The sequence below is a fragment of the Centroberyx affinis genome, unplaced genomic scaffold, assembly GCF_046629955.1.
Source record: "Centroberyx affinis isolate AG114_WGS23_722 - 3 ecotype Tasmania unplaced genomic scaffold, CSIRO-AGI_Caff_v1 ptg000141l_1, whole genome shotgun sequence".
Lineage (NCBI taxonomy): Eukaryota > Metazoa > Chordata > Actinopteri > Beryciformes > Berycidae > Centroberyx > Centroberyx affinis.
Genome location: NW_027278839.1, coordinates 221,445 through 245,016, shown reverse-complemented (window position 1 = coordinate 245,016; position 23,572 = coordinate 221,445). Strand labels below are relative to the sequence as shown.

General features: G+C 38.5%; 2 protein-coding genes across 2 annotated transcripts; one reads left to right on the top strand and one right to left on the bottom strand.

Moving 5' to 3' along the window:
- The first annotated feature begins 7,422 nt into the window (after nt 1–7,422).
- Nucleotides 7,423–9,265, top strand: LOC139654206 (GTPase IMAP family member 7-like). The gene is made up of 3 exons (XM_071531279.1): nt 7,423–7,477; nt 7,680–7,751; nt 7,899–9,265. Exons 1-3 carry the CDS (start codon nt 7,468–7,470, stop codon nt 8,828–8,830), a joined length of 1,014 nt encoding a protein of 337 aa, XP_071387380.1. The 5' UTR covers nt 7,423–7,467; the 3' UTR covers nt 8,831–9,265.
- A 1,088-nt stretch (nt 9,266–10,353) lies between these two features.
- LOC139654059 (GTPase IMAP family member 8-like) lies at nt 10,354–21,389 on the bottom strand. The gene is made up of 4 exons (XM_071531082.1): nt 21,248–21,389; nt 20,527–20,637; nt 19,279–20,131; nt 10,354–12,618 (listed from the first exon to the last, which is right to left on the bottom strand). The coding sequence occupies exons 2-4, from the start codon at nt 20,624–20,626 to the stop codon at nt 11,919–11,921; spliced, it is 1,653 nt and encodes a 550-aa protein (XP_071387183.1). The 5' UTR covers nt 20,627–20,637; nt 21,248–21,389; the 3' UTR covers nt 10,354–11,918.
- Nucleotides 21,390–23,572: the final 2,183 nt, after the last annotated feature.

The following is a 23,572-nucleotide window of genomic DNA, read 5'->3' as shown; positions in this document are numbered from 1 at the left end:
ACACATTTTCTTGTAAAACCTGAACTGCTTTTTGAGCTTTTAACATTAATGTTGAATAAACTGTCAACTTTGTTCTTGTACTGACCAGAACTGACCCGGCCTTTCTTTTGAGGCACAGGTTTTAATTAAATTCACTCTTTTGCTTTTGGGGAGGGGTAATCATTTCTTTTTTTTTGTTGTTTTTTTTACTTGGGAAAACTGACTCTGCCCCTCTTGTCAAGAAGGGAGTCTGTGAGTTTCGGTTTCCTGGAATCACCGGGAAGGGACGGAGAGGGGTTTTTGCTTTAGTGCATTCTGAATGAGGAATTTCTTTCAATCCGTCATTTTTCTCTTCAGTTAATGGACTAACTTGGTCAACCCACCAGACTGATTTGAGATGGCTCTGAATATGAGGAAGTAAAGTCTGACTGCATTGCATCTAGAAATTGTATAGCGGCAGCATTACTGTCTTATTGATTCTAAGCTATTCACCTCTTCAAATATCATTTATCCGTGTGGACAACTTTACCATTTGTTTTTTAATCAAATGTGAAATGCGAAAAATCAGGCGCAATCTTCGTTTAACATCCAAGACAGGAACACCGGCATCGAAAGAAGTGATCCCCGCTAGTCGATCATTTCAAGCTTCTACATTTTATTACTTTGGTTTTGATCTTTTTGGTTATATATAGCCAAGCAGTAAATGCGTTATTACATGTTTGAGCGATGCAGCTGTAGGCCTAAATATGCAACAGAGAAGTCCATAGGCTATGTACAAAATGCTTTATTTTTGTCATATACCGCAGAAGATGCTGTCTACGTCTACTACTTTTATGTTTTAAACCCTATGTAGCCTAATTTTATCTTAGAAGAACCATTAGACGTCTTTTAAGCGGATATACGTAGGCTACACTTGTTCCGTGAGTCTTTGTTTGCATCAATGGCACTCGTACGATGAGCACTAAACTAATGAAATTAACTAAGATTTAATGGATGTCTGATCTAGCCTACCCTTGATATAGCAAGCTGTTTAACCACTGGTTGTTTCAGTGATCATAGTAGCTACATGGTTCAAAGCAATTCTAAGCTGCTCTATCGTTATACTTCATGGCATCCAGTAGGTGCCATCATTACACCATGGTTAATCTACAACATACTTAATGTCTAATACAATTTTAATTGCCATTTAACTGCCATTGGGTGTGACATACATTTCCACCCCAGTCCTCAAGCTCTTTCCTATTTCTGTTCCATGGGTGTTTAATATGGAAGTTACTTATGTTGTTGACAACATACAGTATAGGCTATGTGTTTCCTGACTGCAAAAATGTGATGCAAATAAGTAGCCTAGCCTATGCCCAATCTCTGCTAAGAAAAATGTGCGAAAACCTTTGCCTCTGTGATTATAAAGGAGTTGGATGTGCTATCTAAACATTGTGAAACTATTAAAACGCAAGGTAGCCAACTAAATCCACACAATCCATATTAGGAAACCGAGCCTGTAAACGAACCATTATCATTTTGTAAGAAATAATACACTAATAACGCATTGTTTTCAAAGCGGTTGAGCGGTTGTCATACCTGAGAGTTTTCCCTACCTTTCGCTGCCGGGTCTGTGGTGTTTCACGTTTCACTCATGAAACGGTTAGCCAATCAGAACAGAGGGGTTGTTAATATTATTGAGCCTTAAATACACAGCAACAGAAACGGCCTGTTCTTGGTAAGGCTCAGAGAGATGCTGGAAAAACATGTTTTTGGTATATGACACCACACAAACAGCTTTGAATGGAGCTCAAGACCTAAAATAAAACACTGGAAAGTGTAGTGTAGTAGTATAATATGGGACCTTTAAGTGAATTCCTTTATTGCATGACTTGGATACGAATCATATTTTCTTTTTTCCTCTCAAGATTTTATTTATCCCATTTCATTATTACATCACATGCATACAAATTAGTCACAATGTGTCTGCTTTGAATGATATGTAAGCCTATTATGACAAAATTGTAAGATGTTGATGCTGTATGTAATCAATTTGTTTGAAGACCACTATTATATTTTCCCTTTATTGTTTCTACGAATACAACAATCAGGGCAACAACAAGAATAAGAAATATGCACACAATCTTCCATCTATGCTTTCGTTGAAACTCGTCTGTGGCCGTCTTCAGTTTTACTCCAACGAAAACTCCAACGATGAAAGCAAGGACTGCAACAAGAGCTACCAGAGCGCCACACGCTTCCTCTTCTGAGAAACATAAAGTCTGTCAGGATTAATTCATAGTAGCAAGCAACCACTGACATGAGCATTGGAATTGGTGTCTAAGGAAAAAAAATCTAAAATGTAAGGTGAAATACTACCTTGGGTTACCATGACAGCAGAGTTTATCAGCAGTCGGGGTCAAGTGAAACGTCCCTATGATATTGAAATGACATAATAAAACAAAATTAACTCTGTACACTTGCTTACTGATCTGTCATATAATAAAGATACTTGTTTTGGTTTAGCTTTAAATGAGTCCAAATACTGTTTGAAATCCCTAGAAAAAGTATTCTACCTATATTTAAACAGGACAGTGCGGCAGCTTGTACAGAAATATATCTACGTACATATTAAAAAAATCTATTTGTAATTTAATAGGCTACATACCAAAGCTCCTTCTTAGCTGTTGTGTCTTTTGCTGCTAGTGAGGAAACAGTCAGGATATTACAGTTTTTTGTGATCGCTTACACACCTGTTGCGGAATTTGGCTCATTGTGTCAAAACTCTACACACAAGCCAAATAAGACACAACACTTGGAGATAAACATCTCACTTCTATGTCAAAATGAAACTGCAATCAAAACCTAACAATCCTTTTTCAAAATGGCATTTTTGCAACAAAATGATACACACATGCACCAATTGAATTACTCTTTCAAAGCAACACACTGATGTACTTTATATAAAACACTGCTGCCTTTAGTACTTTGTATACCTTTTTAATTTTGTCATACAGGCTTCTGTGAAAGATTGTTCCAGTACAGTACATCTACTCAAATTTCAATGAACACAAAAATAGAAAGGCTTCAGAAAACAAAAAAAAAAAGAAAAAAAAAGAAATGATATATATGTTGCGTGGTCTGCGATGATCTGTGCTCGTAGTTGATGTAGGCAGATGGTGTTGACAATGGCCAGTTCATGTTCATGGGTGAACAGACGTTGCCTTCCACCTTCAGGAGGTCGTCTGGCAGTTCTGTAGAAAATGCAAGAACATGATGTCATTGGTTAGGTTCTTTTTTACATACTCTACTGTCATACTGTACACAGTAACATCAAAACTGTATTGCTCACAGCACTATACCTATTTTTTTTTGTTCACTGAGGGGCATAGACCGAATACTGTTGGACTACATTGTATTGTACTGTGATGCAGAATGATGTGCAACAATTACATAGGTACAGTCTAGTGTAGAAAGTTGAACACATACCTGTTTTCCAGTCTAAATGTCCGTATTACTGTATGGATGCTACCGTGTAGCGACTCAGGGAGGCTGGACTCTCTGCCCAGCCTCCCTCATCGTCAGGCCATGATTTATGACATGGTCCACCAAAGTGGCCCTAATGTCATCGGAAATATCTCCATCTCCTCCTCCTCCTCCTCCTCCTCCTCCTCCTCCTCCTCCTCCTCCTCCTCCTCCTCCTCCTCCTCCTCCTCCTCCTCCTCCTCCTCCTCCTCCTCCTCCTCCCGCTCTCACTGCCTCCATGTTTGCAAAGTTCTCACAAAAGAGGTGAGCTTACCTGAGGCCTATTTGTAGTGCTAAGACTCAGACTGATTGGTGTTCAATTAGTGTATAAGTGTTTTCATCTGTGTGTGTGTGGGTGTTGCCAATTTCAGGTATGTTTTGCATTTTGAATAGAAGTGTTTTTCCAATGATTGCAAGAGATTTCATTTTTGAATGAAATGTCTAATGTAAGAAACAGTGTGTAGTGTTTTGCAAGAAGTGTGTTGCAGAATTGCAAACAAAGTGCAAAGCAGAAAATGTGTTTGTACTTTTGGTGCCTTTGTTTAAGGCATGGTGTTGTGTTCCATCATTTATATTAGTGCTACTTTCTACCACTAGGCGGCACTGTCGTAAAGTAGTTACTAGTTGAGACGCTGTATATAGACAGATTCAAGATGGCTACTACTGAATGCACGATGCTATGCCGCTACTGAGAATATGTTTTGCTTTGCTGTTAGCCTGTTGAAGTAAACGGCACTTGTTAAGAGTCTGGTGTTTTATTCATGAGCCTACACTACACACGGTTACAAAAGTTAAGGTTTTGATGCTTTTGTCTAAGCATTCACTTTCAGTGTGTAAGCAATTGGCAAAAACTGTATTATTGCAGTATATTGCAGGATAAAATCAAGCATATCTATTTCCTTGTTTTTATTTTCTGAAATGGATCAGCTGATATCACTGATTGAGAGCTCTGACCAATGAAATTAGAAACAAAGCCCACTGTCACTCAGTACAGAGTTCATTCAATGCGTGCTTCTAATCCTCTATAATCCTCAATGAGTGCCTCTAAAAAACTTTTGTAGTCAGTGGTATCATCATAAATGTCCACACCCATACGATGACTCACTGTGTACAGGCAGGAATATTTATCTCTCAAGCTGTACAGAGAATGCAGTGCAACATGATTTTCTACTCAGCTGGCCAAGGCCTCCACTCCTTGTATCAGCCATCATTACAGTAATACACATGACAAGAGAGGGGCAAAAGCAGCATGTTGGAAACCTATCCAGTTCCTTGATGTAAAGGAGCATAATGGGCAAATATAATGAAGAGCTGATTTGAGAAATGACAATTACTTGCTGCGGTAAGGTTTCTTGACAGATCTTTTTTCAGATGTTGACAAAAAAACAAAACAAGAAAATCTACTTCAAAGAATCTATTAAAATAAATTCCAACAAACGTTTCAGCAATTTTTTTTTCTTTAGCCATCATCTGCCCTATTTGACTTTAAACAACTCTTAACATTCAAGTAAATAACCTGTCTGCCTAATCAAACTTTCTATTGATCTAGATGAAATCCCAGTCATCACTATCAAAGGAAAAATAAGACACTGGCTCATGAGGGCATCTGGGTTCACAGAACAGATTAAAAAAAACAACATCCTAGCATCCTTCCATTAGTTCAGTTTTGTTTTGCTTTGTTTCATTTAGCAATGCTAGTTATATAACAAGGTTCTCGGATGCCTTCCTGTTGAGCCTTGTGGAGGTGTCATGGGCCTAATTCAGTGACATATCTGGGTGGGAAGTGCCCACTTGATGACCGCAGTGACAAACTGCACTCACACACTCAACCCTGTAACATTTGGATTAGATGGCTGGTGAATGGAGCTGCCTGTGTGATGGTCCTGTAGATTTATGACAGCAGAGGCTGATGTCCTCTCACCAATTGCGGGTTAGTACATCATTCTTTAGACATCTGAATTGAGTTTCTGTATGCTCACCCTGGATTATGGCACAAGAGATTACAACATCAAATGTATTTATAAATTGTGGACAGATTTAAATTACAAGCATTCACATGACACCGTTTCGGAAGGTCCTGTTTTGTAAGTTGGAGAATTGTTCAGCATTGGTGGAGGTTTGCGCTCTATTGAGTGCCTTCTCATTTGTTCTGTTATGGGATATTGTGCTGTTTTAACACTGTCAACCAGGACTACATTCAAACCCTAGTGAATCTTGTGTGCTTATCTTAATGCATGCAATTGTTTTGTTTGATTCTCTATGTGAACCCAAATATTTTATAACTACAGCTAATTACTACAGGTATTATTGTGTGATTGCGTCATGAAACTGAAATCTCAAGGCATCACAAATTAAAATACATTGACAAATGTGATACTATACAGTATATACTGTATATATAGCCTATATATTTCTATATATATATTTACATCTGTGGTGGGATATATACACAATTTGTTATCGCATATTTGAGTCCTGTTAACTTGCTAGATAGATGATAAACCTGTGTCCCAAACCTTTCTTCAGCTTTACAAAGATTAGACTGAGGTACTTGTTAAAGTTTAGTTTAAAGTTTACAAGAACAGGACATTTGTGCTTTCTTTGACTGTCTCTGAAGAGCAGTGAGCAGGTCAGAAATCTTGATGTGATGGATCTGAACTTCATAGTTAATATTAACAACATCACTAAAAAAGCTTTCTATTAGTTTACAAATGTTTCTGTCACCGTCAGATTCAGCCGTTATTACAAGTGCAGCATATTCAGAAAGCTGCAGCAACAGTCTGAACACAGTACAGCAGCTGCACTGGATTCTTAGATTACTGCTCGTCTACAAAGCTCTATATGGCCCGGCTCCACAATACATTTCTGTCCTGTTTATTAGATACGAACCAACAAACTCCCCCAAGTCTTGTGGCACAAGCCTCTGACTTGATCCAGCGATGAAATCAAAAGCCGCTCAGCCCATTTTGAGCTAATTCACTCCCAGTTGCCGGAACAGTCCGCCTGATGACCTGAGCAGTGCCCCAACTCTTACTGCTTTAAAAAGCAGCAACTTTTCTTTTCTCTAAAGTCTTTGGCTAGGTTTTATCCCTGTGAATGTGTGTATGTTGTGTGTATGTTGTGTGTGTCTGTGTGTGTGTGTACATCGGTGATTGGGTATGCATAAGCGTACGTGTGTGTGTGTGCTTGCGCATGCTGGCTGGGAGGGTTGTCTATGTGATATATGTATACATATATCCTCTCTATGTGACCGCCTAGGTGTTTCTATCACAGGTTTGCCCTAATTTTGTGTGTGTTTTCCTTTTATGGTTGTATACAAAGCACATTGAGTTTACTTGTATACAAATAATGTTTGACTTAACTTGAAATATATAAATGACAACACAAGAAAATTAAATTACTTAAACATAAACAGTCACTTTTTCTAAAGAAGAGGATCTTTGCCATCCAAAAATCACAGAGGACACCAAATGTCCAACAATAACAACTAATATATTTAAGATATTAAATGGATGTAGCCGAAACAAAACTGACCAATTTGACCCGGCTAATCTTGGAATAGAAGTCAGTATGAACTGGTTTTGTGGGAGGGGTATTCAACAATGGGAGGATGTGATGCAGTCCAGAAGTTTGGTTGTTTCCTCCCTTTTAAACAACCAAATCTCATTATATGGTTATAGTTACAGAATCGAAAGTCTGTCAGTTAAAGAACTTGTTGTTAGACTGCGTAGAACACACAACGACTTAAAAATCTAGAAACTTATTCAACATGTTCACAGTGTTGTTGACAGCCGCCGTGGGGATGCACATTTCCAGAGGTACATTTTAAACAATACAAGGAAATAGGAAGCCCCTTCTGTATAGGCCAGGCTTCCAGAAGTTTCCCAGAGAAGTGAAGCTTGTGTAAGTTCACTTCACAGTTCAGAGCTGGAACAGCACATTTGTCGCCATCTTCACACTGGAAAAGAGGGATCCAAAATCATGGCTGAAGGTAAGATTATCTGACCTGATGTTAAAAATGACGCAGCATTGATCCTCTTAGTGCTTTGTGTAGTGAAGATGCAACACTCTGCTACTGTGACACCGAAAAGAGCGCGAGTGGGAAAGAGGAAAGTAGCCTATATCTTGCAAATGATGTCAGTGACTAAAATCAATTTTCATCTGTGTCTCATTGGTATAATTTCATATCGCAGCGATACCCCTCAGAGAGAAAAAACAGAGAACTCTTCCTCGGTCTGATGGGTGTGGTCTGCCTAGCCATGACGGTATGTTCATTCATTCGATTGCTCCAGCCTTTACAATCAGTCATGCAGAAATCAACGCATTTTTCAGCTCCTTGCAGACTAATATGGCAGGAAATGAATTCACTCTTAACACTATGCACTACATTAACTTTGCTCATGCATTTACAGCTCTGGAGTTGTCTGGCGGGCTGAGGATAGTCCTGGTGGGCAAGACTGGATCAGGGAAGAGTGCTACGGGAAACACCATCCTGGGGAGAGCGGCCTTCAAAGAGGACCCAAGCCCAGTATCTGTGACCAAACATTGTGAGACGCAGAGCGGAGAGGTGGACGGGACCGTGGTCCAGGTCATCGACACTCCAGGGCTGTTCGATACAGCCGTTACAGAGGAAGAAGTAAAGACAAAGATAGAGGAGTGTGTCAAGATGTCGGTCCCCGGCCCCCACGCCTTCCTGTTGGTGATCAGGCTTGGAGTGAGGTTCACCGAGGAGGAGAGGAATGCTGTCAAGTGGATCCAGGATAACTTCGGAGACGACGCCTCCATGTACACCATCATGCTGTTCACGTGTAAAGATCAGGCGAAAGCCGACAATGCTCTAAAGGAGTGCAAGGAGCTACGGAGACTCTCGATCACATTTGGACGCAGATACCACGCCTTCAACAACAACGACACAGACGACCGCGTTCAGGTCAAAGAGCTGATCACCATGATCAAGGAAATGGTACAGGATAACGGGGGAAAGCACTACACAAACGAGATGTATGAGAAAGCTCAGAGAAAGCTGAGAGAGGAGGAGGAGCGGAGGACTCAAGAGGAGGAAAAGAAGAAAGAGGAGGAGAGGAAAATGTGGGATGCAGAGAGAGAGAAGCAAGAGAAAGAGAGAGAAAAGGAGAAAAAGGTTAGAAAAAAGAACATGCGTGTGGCGTCAGCTGCTGCTGTTGTGTTGGTGTTAGCTGGGGTGGTCATAGCAGTGGGAGCAGACACGACAGTAGCGCTGGCTCTAGGAGCTCCAGCCCTCATACTAGGAGTGTTTTGTGGCTTAGCTGCCATTTTCTTATGGAAAGGACTAAGATGCAAATCTAGAGCAGATGTTCCAGTATAGCTGAGCGCAGACTTGCAACAGGGACATGTTGATGCACGTTGATGATTACATGTGACGTTGATTACAGAAGTTTTCCAAATACAGAATTAGTAAGACACACATTATTGTCATGTTCAAATTGATGAAAGAATGATGTTGTTTTGTTTCTGTATTCTCCTTCCTAAAAAATCTGAATTTTTGACAATATTACCACAACACAACATCACAGTAATAGAAGTATTTAAATTCAGTATATACACTAAAAAGCAGAGCTACAGACTGTAGACAGACAGAAAATGTGAAATGTAAAAGTTTTTTTTGTTTATTCATTTATTGTTTTGATTTATCAAAGCGTTGTTATACACTGCTTTTAACAAGGAACACACATTTTGAGTTATACTTGAACAGCTATTTTGTGATTTATGAGAAATACTGATGATTTCCAATAAACGATGTTAGACCTCATTGATCTTTTGTGCTATAAATCTTATACATTTTGTAAATAAAACATTTCTGCACAGTTCAGCCTTCGATAAATTATACAATAAAATGATTAAGTAAAATATCCATACAGATTAATATGTGTTTCCATTGTTTCTTGTACTTTAAGTTTGACTATGATGTGCTGTTTCCCTCTCAGTATTATTATTAGCATTACAAGCTCACTTCCTTCAAGGAAACGAGAGACAATGGCAAACGCCTGCTAGGAGATCACATTTGAATGAGGCAGCATTCTAAACAGAGAAACCGCTCACTATCCTGCCACTATGTCACAGCCACCACATACCATTCATTATGACAGAACTATAGAGTCCTTTAAAACCTCACTGTCCACTGTCCATGGTGAACTGTCAGCTGCACAGTCACCAGCACTTTGAGGAAAGTGAAATTAAGTTATTTCACCTTTTTATGTTCACTGATTGCTTGGCTGACATGGAACTAAAGATCTTGAAGCCGAATCTAATTTCTTTGCAAATCGTCTGTGAAATGAAAAAATATGAGGAACTTTTGTTACTTTGGTTGTGATGTAAAAGTTAAAACACTAACTTAAACACTTGTTGCTTTGGAAAATCAGTGATATTGATATGGTTTTGAAGTGAAGTGTAACACTTTAAACGCACTAATCATTCCATTTGTGTGTTGTATTTCTGCCATATAACCAAACCTGCAATGATATGAACACTCACAGGACAGGTGAAATACCCATGAAAATGAAAAGGCCATCCATTATGCAGCAGGTGTGTGTTTACTCTATAAGTGCAATTTAATTCTCTCCAAGAGACGGTAGTGCATGGCAGGAAACGAAATTGAATACATTTGGATTATTATTAGTAGAGAACAAAAGTTTGCATTTGTATGATGTGTTCAGCCATTTCAAGTTGTTCATTCGTTTTATTAGGTTTTAATCATGTTTGAAAACAAAGGTTATGTAAAAGCAACATTTTTCCTTTTAAAAACCAAGCTGCTTTGTTACAAACCAACAAAGAATACCAAGACAAACAAACTGAACTTAACACTTTATTCAAGAATGTATTTCACCTCCAAACCATCCTGTTTATACACAAACTGATGCATGAAGAATAAACTGAAGATACAATATATTATAAAGCACATTTTAAATTCCCATAACCAAAATAGTGTGCACACAAAGTTTTTTTGCAAATTAATATAGCGGCTTACAGCTCTCCAGAGTTTATTGTGAGCTATTTTAGGGTTTGTCATTTCAGGGTGAGATATTATTATTACTATTATATTACTATATATATATTACTGTGCAAAAGTCTTAGGCATATGTCAAAGATATCGATAAAGCGAAGATGCTTTCAAAACTAATTAAATGAAAAGTTTCTGAATATCAAAAATTTATAATAAACAGCAGTCTACTGGCACACTAATGCAGAAAACAAATAAACATCTAAGACTTCTAAGAAATTTATATAAAAAATCTAGGGTGCCTAAGACTTTTGCACAGTACTGTATATATAAGGGAGAGTGGGGTAAGTTGTCACGTGGGTAGGTTGTCTCAGTGGCTTTAATTCGGAAACTAAATATTTTGGAGCCAAAAGTCCAATTACAAAAATGTTTACTTTCTCAATAGGAGGATACCTATGTTAATTACAGCAGTCTAGTCAAAACACTCTTAACGTAAAAGCAATTTGTATACCCAAAAGTAAATAATGAAAATCTTAGTGATTTTCTTCTCATTTTTTTCTTATAAAGGAATCAAAATAATTGTACATCGTGACACATAAAAGCAAGGGTCAGCTATAACCTGATAATAAATTTGAATGGTTTAGTGAAGCTGTGTGCTCAGGGAGGGGACCTTTGTCAGGAAAGCCTCGGTGGGGCATGTTGTCACATTGATTTCAGGGCATGTTGTCATAACTATCCAAATTTTTTTTTTTTTTTAAATAGCTTTGCATTCATTCTTTTCTGAATAAATAAGATTTTGGTACTTGCACCCACAAACCTTTGGCTTGTGTAGCAAGTGGCCTCTCTGCTGGACCAGACTCACATACAGTCACAGAGGCAGATTACTATTATTACTGTTTTCTTTAAGTGACTAAGAAGCCATTTTACATAATAAAACATCAATTAAAATGCGTATATATATTCCATGTACATTAATATATCATGCTGTTAGCAATTGTATCAGAATCTATGTTTGTCTGGGCATCCCAGGACAGGTGAGGAATGGATTATTTTACCTGGTGTTAGGTGGGTGTCGATTTCTGAGATGAAGTATGTTGTTTTCAATACAAGAGTATGTTTTTCATGATATTATTACAGTATACATACTTCAGAGGAAATTTAATTGTGTGCACAAACACACTACACTTGTCTATGTGACAACATGTCATAAGTTGTCAAGTGGTATTTAATCAGTAATAACTTTTTCTTCCAGTAAATTATTCAAAATGTAAAAATGCCATTTTTTAGACAAGACCTTAATCTAGCTAGAAAAATGTATATTGTATCTCAGTAGTAAGGCACTACTGAGAAATATACCCATGAGTAAAAAGTATGACAACATGCCCTGCTCTCCCCTACTATATATCACATATATCCCATTCTATCTATTCCATTTTCCCATTTTGTCACATGTCTACTACATGTTAAACATTTCTGCAGCACATTCATAACCTTCAGTGATTCCAAGATATGAACCCAGAGCTATGAGAAGGTTTGAGGAAAAAAACGCTCCTGCGCCAAGTGCTCCTGCGCTAGCAAGAGCTGCCATTTTACACCAAGCTCTCTTTTTCTCCTCCTCTCTGATCCTATCCTCCTCTTCCTTCTTCTCTCTCCTTTCCTCCTCCTCCCTCCTTTTCATCTCATCCTTGAGTTTCTTCTGGGCTTTCTGGTACATCTCATTGGTGTAGTGTTTTCCTCCGTTGTCCTCCACCATCATCTCTATCTTCTCCAGAAGTTCTTGGACCTGGCTACGACTGGTTCTCTTGTCATTGATGAGTGAATGGTATTTTCCTCCACACTTGGTGATCAGTCTCCGCAGCTCCAGGCTTTCTCTCACAAAGTCCTCCACGGATTTATGTTCTAACAGGTCTGCATGCGTAAACAGGACCATGGTGTACATGGAAGCATCTGAGCCGAAGTTATCCTGGATCCACTCCACAGCCTTCCTCTCCTCTTCTGTGAATCTTGACTTCAGACTGATCACCAGCAGAAAGGCATGGGGTCCTGGAACTGACTGTTCAATGCACTCCTCTATTTTTACTTTCACTTCCTCCTTTGTCGTGTTTGTGTCAAAGAGCCCTGGGGTGTCAATAACAACGATGTTACGGCCATCATGACTCTGTGGACCATTAAACAAATGCTGGTGTTAAGAGGCTTGTGTGTGTGTGTGTGTGTGTGTGTGTGTGTGTGTGTGTGTGTGTGTGTGTGTGTGTGTGTGTGTGAATGTGCACATGTATATACAGTATGTTTCATATGTAAGTTTCATTCCAAAATAAGATCTCCACACTTTGAACACTGACCTCGACAAAATTATTATTATTATTAACACAAATTCAAAGAAATTATACTCTTTGAACATAGTAGGTAATGTCAGTCTTTGGACAACAAAATCAAAGCTGACTTTTTGAGATTTTAGAAATATATATATATATATATATATAATATATATATATATATATATGATCTCTGTGTATATATATATATATATATAAGTTAAGATACTGATTTTGTTTTTTTTGGACATATAACATTTTGCAAACAAACTCTTCATTTGTAGCTATATAATGTGTATGTGTATGTTCATCTCTGTACCTTTGTGGTGACTGTGGCATTGAGCAGTTAGGATTTGACCACACAATGTGACCAGAACCAGCAGGCTGCAACCTGGGATCCAACCTTTTCCTTTGGACATCTCTGTAATCTCTATTAAAAACACACACAAAAAAAAAACCCCAAAAAAACAATGAGGTCAAGTCTGAAAATCCCAAAACCAAATTCATAATATGGATAATAATAGATCAAAACAGCTGACAATATTAGGCTATATATAATTTATCCATAGGCAGAGATTGTGAGGTGGCCAGTAGTGGCTGAAATATATCACTACAACAACCCTTGAATAAAGCTTATTTGCACTTCTGCACAAAGTAAACTAAATCAATGTGTTAAATCTCCATGTTACAATATGATCATTAAATCATTAGACGCTAAAAAGAGAAGAGATTAAAAAGTGATTACGTAAAAAGAGACGTTTACTACGGAAGCCGAGAACGGCCGTGCTTGCAATTATTTTTTTTAATGCCGTTATGTCGAGATCACGAGTTAATTATCTCTTTATCTCGAGATAACAAAGCTCGTTTTCTCGAGATAACGAGTTAATTATCTCGTTATCTCGAGAAAACAAAAGTCGTTTTCTCGAGATAACGAGATAATTTATCATGAGAAAACGACTTTTGTTTTCTCGAGATCACGGGATAATATGGAGAACTCGAAAGAGTGTCTGGTTCATTTGATCACACCTGATTTGAGCCTTCAAGATCACTGTCATGACTGTCGGGGAGGATTCATAACTGAACAGGAAGCATAAATGTGTAGGTTTGTTTGCTGCAGGTACATTTCCAGCTTAAAAGTCAGTTGCTACAGTTGTTAAGATGCCATATGCATGCTGGCATGGCACTCCTGATCTCTGATAAACATTATAAGTAATAGGAGGAAACAACATTTTGTTTTCTCGTGATAACGGGTTGATTATCTCGTTATCTCGAGATAACAAAACTCGTTTTCTCGAGATAACGAGATAATTAACTCGTGATCTCGAGATAACGGCATTAAAAAAATAATTGTAAGCACGGCCGTTCTCGGCTTCCGTAGTTTACTGCATTAGGTAAGACGGCTGTTTTTTTGAATTTGTGTGTGTGTTTTCAGTTGGACTGTAGCCTGTGTGGGCTACCTCGGTAACCCTCTGGAGATATTGCACAATGTGGTTATAACGTGCAGCACAGTTTGGAATTGACAGGGATATAATAGTTTTTTGGCTGGACCGCAACAGCGGGGCCAGCCCTACAAACGCGAATGTCTGTCACTGACTGAGTGACTGACTGACTGAGTGATCAAGTTACACCATTGGTCGGCCGTGGCCCGTGGCACATCATAGGATCAGAGAGCCAGAAATTTAAGTTTTCGTCACCGGGTGTCCGGCGAACAGCGTTTTCGGCACCGATGGGTACTAGAGCGCCTGGACGCACCGTGGGCGCGGTGGAGACGACAGCGGCGGAGAGAGGAGACGGGACGCGCTGGAACGGAGATCAGTATGGATGTATGGACTATTCTACACCGGAGTTAGTTACGCCATTGGTCGGCCGTGGCACGTGGCACACTCATACACGGTCCAGCCATATGTTACCCACGCAGAATATGTGGTCACATTTTCGGTTTAATTTAATGTAATATTTTATTTTTGTATGAGTAATTACTAAGTCCTCCAAGGCTTTTGTGTTAAAAACATATGTACACAACTACAGACAGCAGAGGACAGCAGAGCGCTTGCCGTAAAGGGACTGTCTTGACTACGTAGCTGTCGTTAGCTTGCCATTCTGGCAAGACCGACCAGACGAACGGCAGCAAGTTTCCTCTGCGTCGTTATTTCTTCACAAATTCTCCTGTTTTACAGGTTAGTGATGTGTATAAAGGCACAAAAGGTATAAATAAGCATAGAGAAGCGTTATCGCTGATGTTTTTAAGCTGTTTATAATGCATTGTGTAGTTTGTCGTGTTCCCTCCGGCTCCGCTATATTGGAGACGGCCTCGGTGTTAATGGCGGACACTAACGTTAGCTATTTTCTTTAGCATAGACTCCTGCTCCCTGATCAATGTAGAGTTCTAGTTTTGATGTTTACAGCTCCCTTGCACTTGGTTAGTTTTACATTTCAAGTGTTTTATGCTTATTTTGTTTATAAAATATGTGCCATGTTGGTCTGAGGTCATTCATATAAATACCCTGTGAATACTAATATGCCGTTATCTTGCCTAGGGACATACAAAGCAGTGGGTTTAAAGTGAGTACAGTTGACAGGACTGTAAGTGAGTACAGAACTAATATATATGAAGAAAAGTTTATATTCCTTCCTAATGGGTCATCACATTGATGATATAGCATGTGGGTTTATTCCCCTATTTGTTTATGGAATGTGTTAATTTTTTGTGAATGTGTTTGAATGGAAACCAAAGAGAGACTTGGGATTAAGTGGATGAGTAGGAAAAAACATAAAGCATTTGATAATGTGTTTATTTAATAAATTCTGGCAAGACCGACCAGACGACCAGACGAACGGCAGCAAGTTTCCTCTGCGTCGTTATTTCTTCACAAATTCTCCTGTTTTACAGGTTTATCATCTGTCTGCATGCCCAGTACAGCTGGGCCTGTTACACATATACTAGGTTTTGACCTAGTCTTGTTCTTTTGGTGCCCCTCCAGAATAGTCTACAACTCAAACTCCGCCTATGAATTTATCCTTATAATGAAAACACACAAACGTTTTTTGCTTTAAATTGCTGTTTTGTTATATAATGTAGGTAATCTAGGAAAAGTGCATTCTAAATTCATCTAACAATATAAAGTATTTTTTACAGACCTGTGTATTGCTTGTAGGCAGAAGAGAAGAATCCCAATAGTCTGACCGCTTTCAAATCCTACTGTCCAATAACAGTGGTGGGCTTTAAACAAGTGTTTCAGCTTACACTTTGTCTTTTGTGTCAGAGCTCAGTTTAATTTTCCTAGACAAGGAAAGGATTGTGATTGGTGCAGCATCAGACAGGTGGCCAGCCCAGAACACCTTCAGCCGGATTAACAAGAACAGAGAGCCATCTACTGGTGCCAGGAGGGACAGCATAATGTTCAAGTTGAAGGAAAATTGTGTGCACACGCTCAGGCGTGTGTGTGTGTGTGTGTGTTCTGGGGCATCATACTGGGTATATTGACTAGGGCCCCAAATGTCTGGACTACATTTATAAATTCATATTAAAAAAGGAAATATACTTTTTTTCACTTTTATTTTATCGTATGACACAACTGTTGTGTTGTTATCTGTGATGTAATCAGAGACAAACTGGAACAAGCAGGAATACAATTTGGCTCAATTGTCTGTGCAGACTCGAAAGCCATGAAAGTATGGCTATGACAGCTGATAAGTGCTAGCAGAGTAGAGCATTAAACCCATAATTTCAATTAGGTATGTGTCAAATAATTGATAAGTAAATGAATGTGTGGAGGTGTGTTTGAGTTGTGGATGGGTAGACATAGATGTTGGAATAATGTTGGTGGAGGAGAGGAAAGTGGAGTGGGGCATGGAGTCACCTCCTGTGCATAGGGCCCATAATTCCTGGCTACGCCCCTGTGTGTGTGTTTGTGTGTGTGTGTGTGTGAGTGTGTGTGTGTTGCTTGATTGACGTGGAATTAAAAATCTTGAAGCCGAATCTCATTTCTTTGCAAATCGTCTGTGAGATAAAAAAATATGAGGAACTTGTGTTACTTTGGTTGTGATGTAAAAATTTAAAAAACACTAACTTAAACACTTCTTGCTTTGGAAAATCAATGGTATTGTTATGGTTTTGAGGTGAACTGTAGGTGTAACACTTTAAACACACTAACCATTCCATTTGTGTGCTATATTTTTGCCATATAACCAAACCTGCAATAATATGAACATACACAGTACAAGTGAAATAGTGTTTACTCTATGAGTGCAATTGAATTCTCACCAAGAGATGGTAGTGCATGGCAGGGAATGAAATGGAATATATTTGGATTATTCTTAGAGAATAAAAGTTTGCATTTGTATGATATTTTGGGCCATTTCAAACTGTTCAATCGTTTTGTTGTGTTTGTGTTTAGTTTTAAACGAAAGTTATGTAAAATATACACATTTTTGCTTTTGAAATGATATATTCAATTCAATTCAATTTTCTTTATTGGCATGAAAGTTTACAAACAATGTTGCCAAAGCATGAAGGTACAGGTTATTCTTAAGTGTGAATGAATGGTGAACACCCAGAGTCTAATCTGTCGTCAGACGTATATACGATGGGTTTCCGAGATTGATATTTATAAATTCAGAGAAAAAAAAAGGAAATACATACTTTTATTTCACACAGCCCTGGTTTTGAAATATGGTTTATTCAGAAATCTACAAGACTACAAACGAATAAAACTTTCTTTAAAATATGATACAGCTGTATCATCTTCTATTATCGTATGTCCCAACTGTTGTGTTATCAGAGACAAACTGGAACAAGTAGGAATAAAATTTGGCTCAGTTTTCTGTGCAGACTCAAAACTGTCCTAACCAAACAAGGTATTTCTGGTGAATGTATGGCTATGACAGCTGATAAGCACTAGCAAAGTAGTGCATTAATAAACCCATAATTTCAATTAGGAATGTGTCAAATAATTGATAAGTAAATGAATATCTGGAGGTGTGTTTGAGTTGTGGATGGGTAGACATAGATGTTGGAATAATGTTGGTGGAGGAGAGGAAAGTGGAGTGGGGCATAGAGTCACCTCCTGTGCATAGGGTCCATAATTCCTGGCTACGCCCCTGACTGTGAAGCCGAATCTAATTTCTTTGCAAATCGTCTGTGAAATGAAAAAATATGAACTTTTGTTCCTTTGGTTGTGATGTAAAACACTAACTTAAACACTTGTTGCTTTGAAACATCAATGGTACTGATATGGTTTTAGTGAAGTGTAGGTGTAACACTTTAAATGCACTAACTATTCCATTTGTGTGCTATTTCTGCCATATTATCACCAAAACCGCCAAATAACCACCATATAACCACCAAAGCTGCAATGATATGAGCACTCACAGGACAGGTGAAGTACCCACGGAAAATGAAAAAGCCACAAGTGTTTACTCTATAAGAGCATTTGAATTCTCTCCAAGAGACGGTAGTGCATGGCAGGAAACTAAACGGAATACATTTGGATTATTCTTTGTAGAGAACAAAAGTTTGCATTTGTATGATGTGTTCAACCATTTCAAGTTGTTCAGTCGTTTTATTAGGTTTTAATCATGTTTGAAAACAAAGGTTATGTAAAATCAACACATTTTTGCTTTTAAAACCCAAGCTGTTTGTTACAAACTGACAAAGAATACCAAGACAAACAAACTGAACTGAACTTCACACTTTATTCAAGAATGTATTTCACCCCCAAACCATCCAGTTTATACACAAACTGACGCATAAAGAATAAATTGAACATGCAATATATTATAAAGCACATTTTAAATTCCCATAACCAAAATAGTGTGCACACAAGCCTTATGGTGGACAGTTTTTTGCAAATTAATGTAGTGGCTTACAGCTCTCTAGAGTTTATTGTGAGCTATTTTAGGGCTTGTCATTTCAGGGTGAGATATTACTATTACTATTACCTTTTTTTTACATTATATTTTTTACATTTTACATAATAAAACATCAATTTAAAATGTGTATATATATTCCATGTATATTAATATATCATACTGTTACTAATTGTATCAGAATGTATGTTTGTCTGGGCATCCCAGGACAGGTGAGGAATGGATTATTTTACCTGGTGTTAGGTGGGTGTCGATTTCTGAGATGAAGTATGTTGTTTTCAATACAAGAGTATGTTTATCATGATATTATTATAGTATATATACTTCAGAGGAAATTTAATTGTGTGCACAAACACACTACACTTGTCTATGTGACAACATGTCATAAGTTGTCAAGTGGTATTTAATCAGTAATAACTTTTTCTTCCAGTAAATTATTCAAAATGTAAAAATGCCATTTTTTAGACAAGACCTTAATCTAGCTAGAAAAATGTATATTGTATCTCAGTAGTAAGGCACTACTGAGAAATATACCCATGAGTAAAAAGTATGACAACATGCCCTGCTCTCCCCTACTATATATCACATATATCCCATTCTATCTATTCAATTTTCCCATTTTGTCACGTCTACTACATGTTAAACATTTCTGCAGCACATTCATAACCTTCAGTGATTCCAAGATATGAACCCAGAGCTATGAGAAGGTTTGAGGAAAAAAACGCTCCTGCGCCAAGTGCTCCTGCGCTAGCAAGAGCTGCCATTTTACACCAAGCTCTCTTTTTCTCCTCCTCTCTGATCCTATCCTCCTCTTCCTTCTTCTCTCTCCTTTCCTCCTCCTCCCTCCTTTTCATCTCATCCTTGAGTTTCTTCTGGGCTTTCTGGTACATCTCATTGGTGTAGTGTTTTCCTCCGTTGTCCTCCACCATCATCTCTATCTTCTCCAGAAGTTCTTGGACCTGGCTACGACTGGTTCTCTTGTCATTGATGAGTGAATGGTATTTTCCTCCACACTTGGTGATCAGTCTCCGCAGCTCCAGGCTTTCTTTCATAAACTCCTCCACGGATTTATGTTCTAACAGGTCTGCATGTGTAAACAGGACCATGGTGTACATGGAAGCATCTGAGCCGAAGTTATCCTGGATCCACTCCACAGCCTTCCTCTCCTCTTCTGTGAATCTTGACTTCAGACTGATCACCAGCAGAAAGGCATGGGGTCCTGGAACTGACTGTTCAATGCACTCCTCTATTTTTACTTTCACTTCCTCCTTTGTCTTGTTTGTGTCAAAGAGCCCTGGGGTGTCAATAACAACGATGTTACGGCCATCATGTGCTACCTCCCCTTTCTGACAACCTGCTGTCACAGACTCGGGTGACATCTCCTCTTTAAAGGTGTTTTTACGCCCCAGGATGGTGTTTCCAGTTGCACTCTTTCCTGATCCAGTTTTCCCAACCAGAATGAGCCTCAGATCTTTCACATGCTTTGACTCTGTGGACCATTAAACAAATGCTGGTGTTAAGAGGCTTGTGTGTGTGTGTGTGTGTGTGTGTGTGTGTGTGTGTGTGTGTGTGTGTGAACGTGCACATGTATATACAGTATGTTTCATATATAAGTTTCATTCCAAAATAAGATCTCCACAATTTGAACACTGACCTCGACAAAATTATTGTTATTACTAACACAAATTCAAAGAAATTATACTCTTTGAACATAGTAGGTAATGTCAGTCTTTGGACAACAAAATCAAAGCTGACTACATCATCTAAATTTTAGAAATATATAAGTTAAGATACCGATTTAGTTTTTTATGGACATATAACATTTTGCAAACAAACTCTTCATTTGTAGCTATATAATGTGTATGTGTATGTTCATCTCTATACCTTTGTGGTGACTGTGGCATTGAGCAGTTAGGATTTGACCACACAATGTGACCAGAACCAGCAGGCTGCAACCTGGGATCCAACCTTTTCCTTTGGACATCTCTGTAATCTCTATTAAAAAACACACACACACAAAAACCAAACAAAAAACAATGAGGTCAAGTCTGAAAATCCCAAAACCAAATTCATAATATGGATAATAATAGATCGAAACAGGTGACAATGTTATATATAATTTATCCGTAGGCGGAGATTGTGAGGTGGCCAGTAGTGGCTGAAATATATCACTACAACAACCCTTGAATAAAGCTTATTTGCACTTCTGCACAAAGTAAACTAAATCAATGTGTTAAATCTCCATGTCACAATATGATCATTAAATCATTAGACGCTAAAAAGAGAAGAGATTAAAAAGTGATTCAAAAGAGACGTTTACTGCATTAGGTAAGACGGCTGTTTATTTGAATTTCTGTGTGTGTTTTCAGTTGGACTGTATAGCCTTTCTGGGCTACCTCGGCCCTGCCTGTAACCCTCTGGAGGTATTGTGCAATGTGGTTATAATGTGCAGCATAGTTTGGAATTGACAGGGATATAATAGTTTTTTTCTTTTGGTGCCCCTCCAGAATAGTCTACAACTCAAACTCCACCTATGAATTTATCCTTACAACAAAAACACACAAAAGTTTATATATATATAAATATAAAGTCTTTTTTTACAGACCTGTGTATTGCTTGTAGGCAGAAGAGAAAAATCCCAATAGTCTGACCGCCTCCAAATCCTACTGTCCAATAACAGTGGTTGACTTTAAACAAGTGTTTCAGCTTTCACTTTAGCTCCGTTTCATTAGTCATTTAACCAGCCCTCCTTCACTTCCCCTCGGCACGGTAATACGTAGCACCATACGTAATGCGAGTGATCACTTGCAGAGCAGGGGTGCGGGGTCCGAGGGGGAGCAGAATATTTGAAATGGAATGCACTTGCCCTTAAGCAGGCCTAATAATTAATGATAAGAATAAATAATAAAAAATTACAAAGAACAATGAGTCATGAAATATTGCAGATGAGTTCATTTCATAAATATGTCTAAATCCTCTAAATATTGTTTGTTTACTTGCATTTATATTTATCACCTGTTCGTGCACCGGAATTGACGGACGATCACAATGCATCCTGGAAAATATGCGCTTGTGAAGTCAACATCGGCGATCTCAGAAAGTTCACTTGAGTTATCAGAGTAATGGAACGGCACTTAAGATGGAGGAGGGGATTCCCCCGAGGGGAAGTCAACGAGGGCGAAACGACTAATGAAACGTACCGTTTGTTTTTTGTGTCAGAGTCAGTTTCATTTTCCTTGAAACTAGACAAGGAAAGGACTGTGATTGGTGCAGCATCAGACAGCTGGCCAGCCCAGAACACCTTCTGCCGGATTAACAAGAGCAGAGAGCCATCTACTGGTGCCAGGAGGGACAGCACTGACTATCCAAATGTCTGGACTATATTTATAAATTCAGAGGAAAAAAAAGGAAATACATACTTTTATTTCACACAGCTCTGGTTTTGAAATATGGTTTAGCAGAAATCTACAATACTACAAACGAATACAACTTTCTTTAAAATATGATACAGCTGTACCATGTTATATTATCATATGTCCCAACTGTTGTGTTATCAGAGACAAACTGGAACAAGTAGGAATAAAATTTGGCTCAGTTTTCTGTGCAGACTCAAAACTGTCCTAACCAAACAAGGTATTTCTGGTGAAAGTATGGCTATGACAGCTGATAAGCACTAGCAGAGTAGTGCATTAATAAACCCATAATTTCAATTAGGAATGTGTCAAATAATTGATAAGTAAATTAATGTGTGGAGGTGTGTTTGAGTTGTGGATGGGTAGACATAGATGTTGGAATAATGTTGGTGGAGGAGAGGAAAGTGGAGTGGGGCATAGAGTCACCTCCTGTGCATAGGGCCCATAATTCCTGGCTACGCCCCTGAGTGTGAAGCCAAATCTAATTTCTTTGCAAATCGTCTGTGAAATGAAAAAATATGAGGAATTTTTGTTCCTTTGGTTGTGATGTAAAACACTAACTTAAACACTTGTTGCTTTGAAACATCAATGGTACTGATATGGTTTTAGTGAAGTGTAGGTGTAACACTTTAAATGCACGAACTATTCCATTTGTGTGCTATTTCTGCCATATTATCACCAAAACCACCAAATAACCACCATATAACCACCAAACCTGCAATGATATGAGCACTCACAGGACAGGTGAAATACCCATGGAAAATGAAAAAGCCACAAGTGTTTACTCTATAAGAGCATTTGAATTCTCTCCAAGAGACGGTAGTGCATGGCAGGAAACTAAATAGAATACATTTGGATTATTCTTTGTAGAGAACAAAAGTTTGCATTTGTATGATGTGTTCAACCATTTCAAGTTGTTCAGTCGTTTTATTAGGTTTTAATCATGTTTGAAAACAAAGGTTATGTACATTATCTGCCATTTTACACCAAGCTCTCTTTCTCTCCTCCTCTCTGATCCTTTCCTCCTCTTCCTTCTTCTTTCTCCTTTCCTCCTCCTCCCTCTTTTTCCTCTCATCCTCGAGTTTCTACAAGACTACAAACAAATAAAACTTTCTTAAAAGTATCATACAGCTGTATCTTGTTATGGTATCGTATGACACAACTGCTGTGTTGATAAGCGCTAGCAGAGTAGTGCCTTAAACCCATAATTTCAATTAGGTATGTGTCCAATAATTGATAAGTAAATTAATGTATGGAAGTGTGTCATACATAGACACATGTTGGAAAAATGTTGGTGGAGGAGAGGAAAGTGGAGTGGGGCATAGAGTCACCTCTTGTGCATAGGACCCATAATTCCTTGCAACGCCTCTGTGTGTGTGTGTGTGTGTTTGCACGCACTTGCTTCCTCTCTACCATTTCATTCCTGTGTCTATCATCTAATTGCGTGCCACTCTGCCTGCCCCCCTCTATCCTTATCTCTCTCCCAGGATCTCTCCCCAGCTGCTGTGAACTGGGAC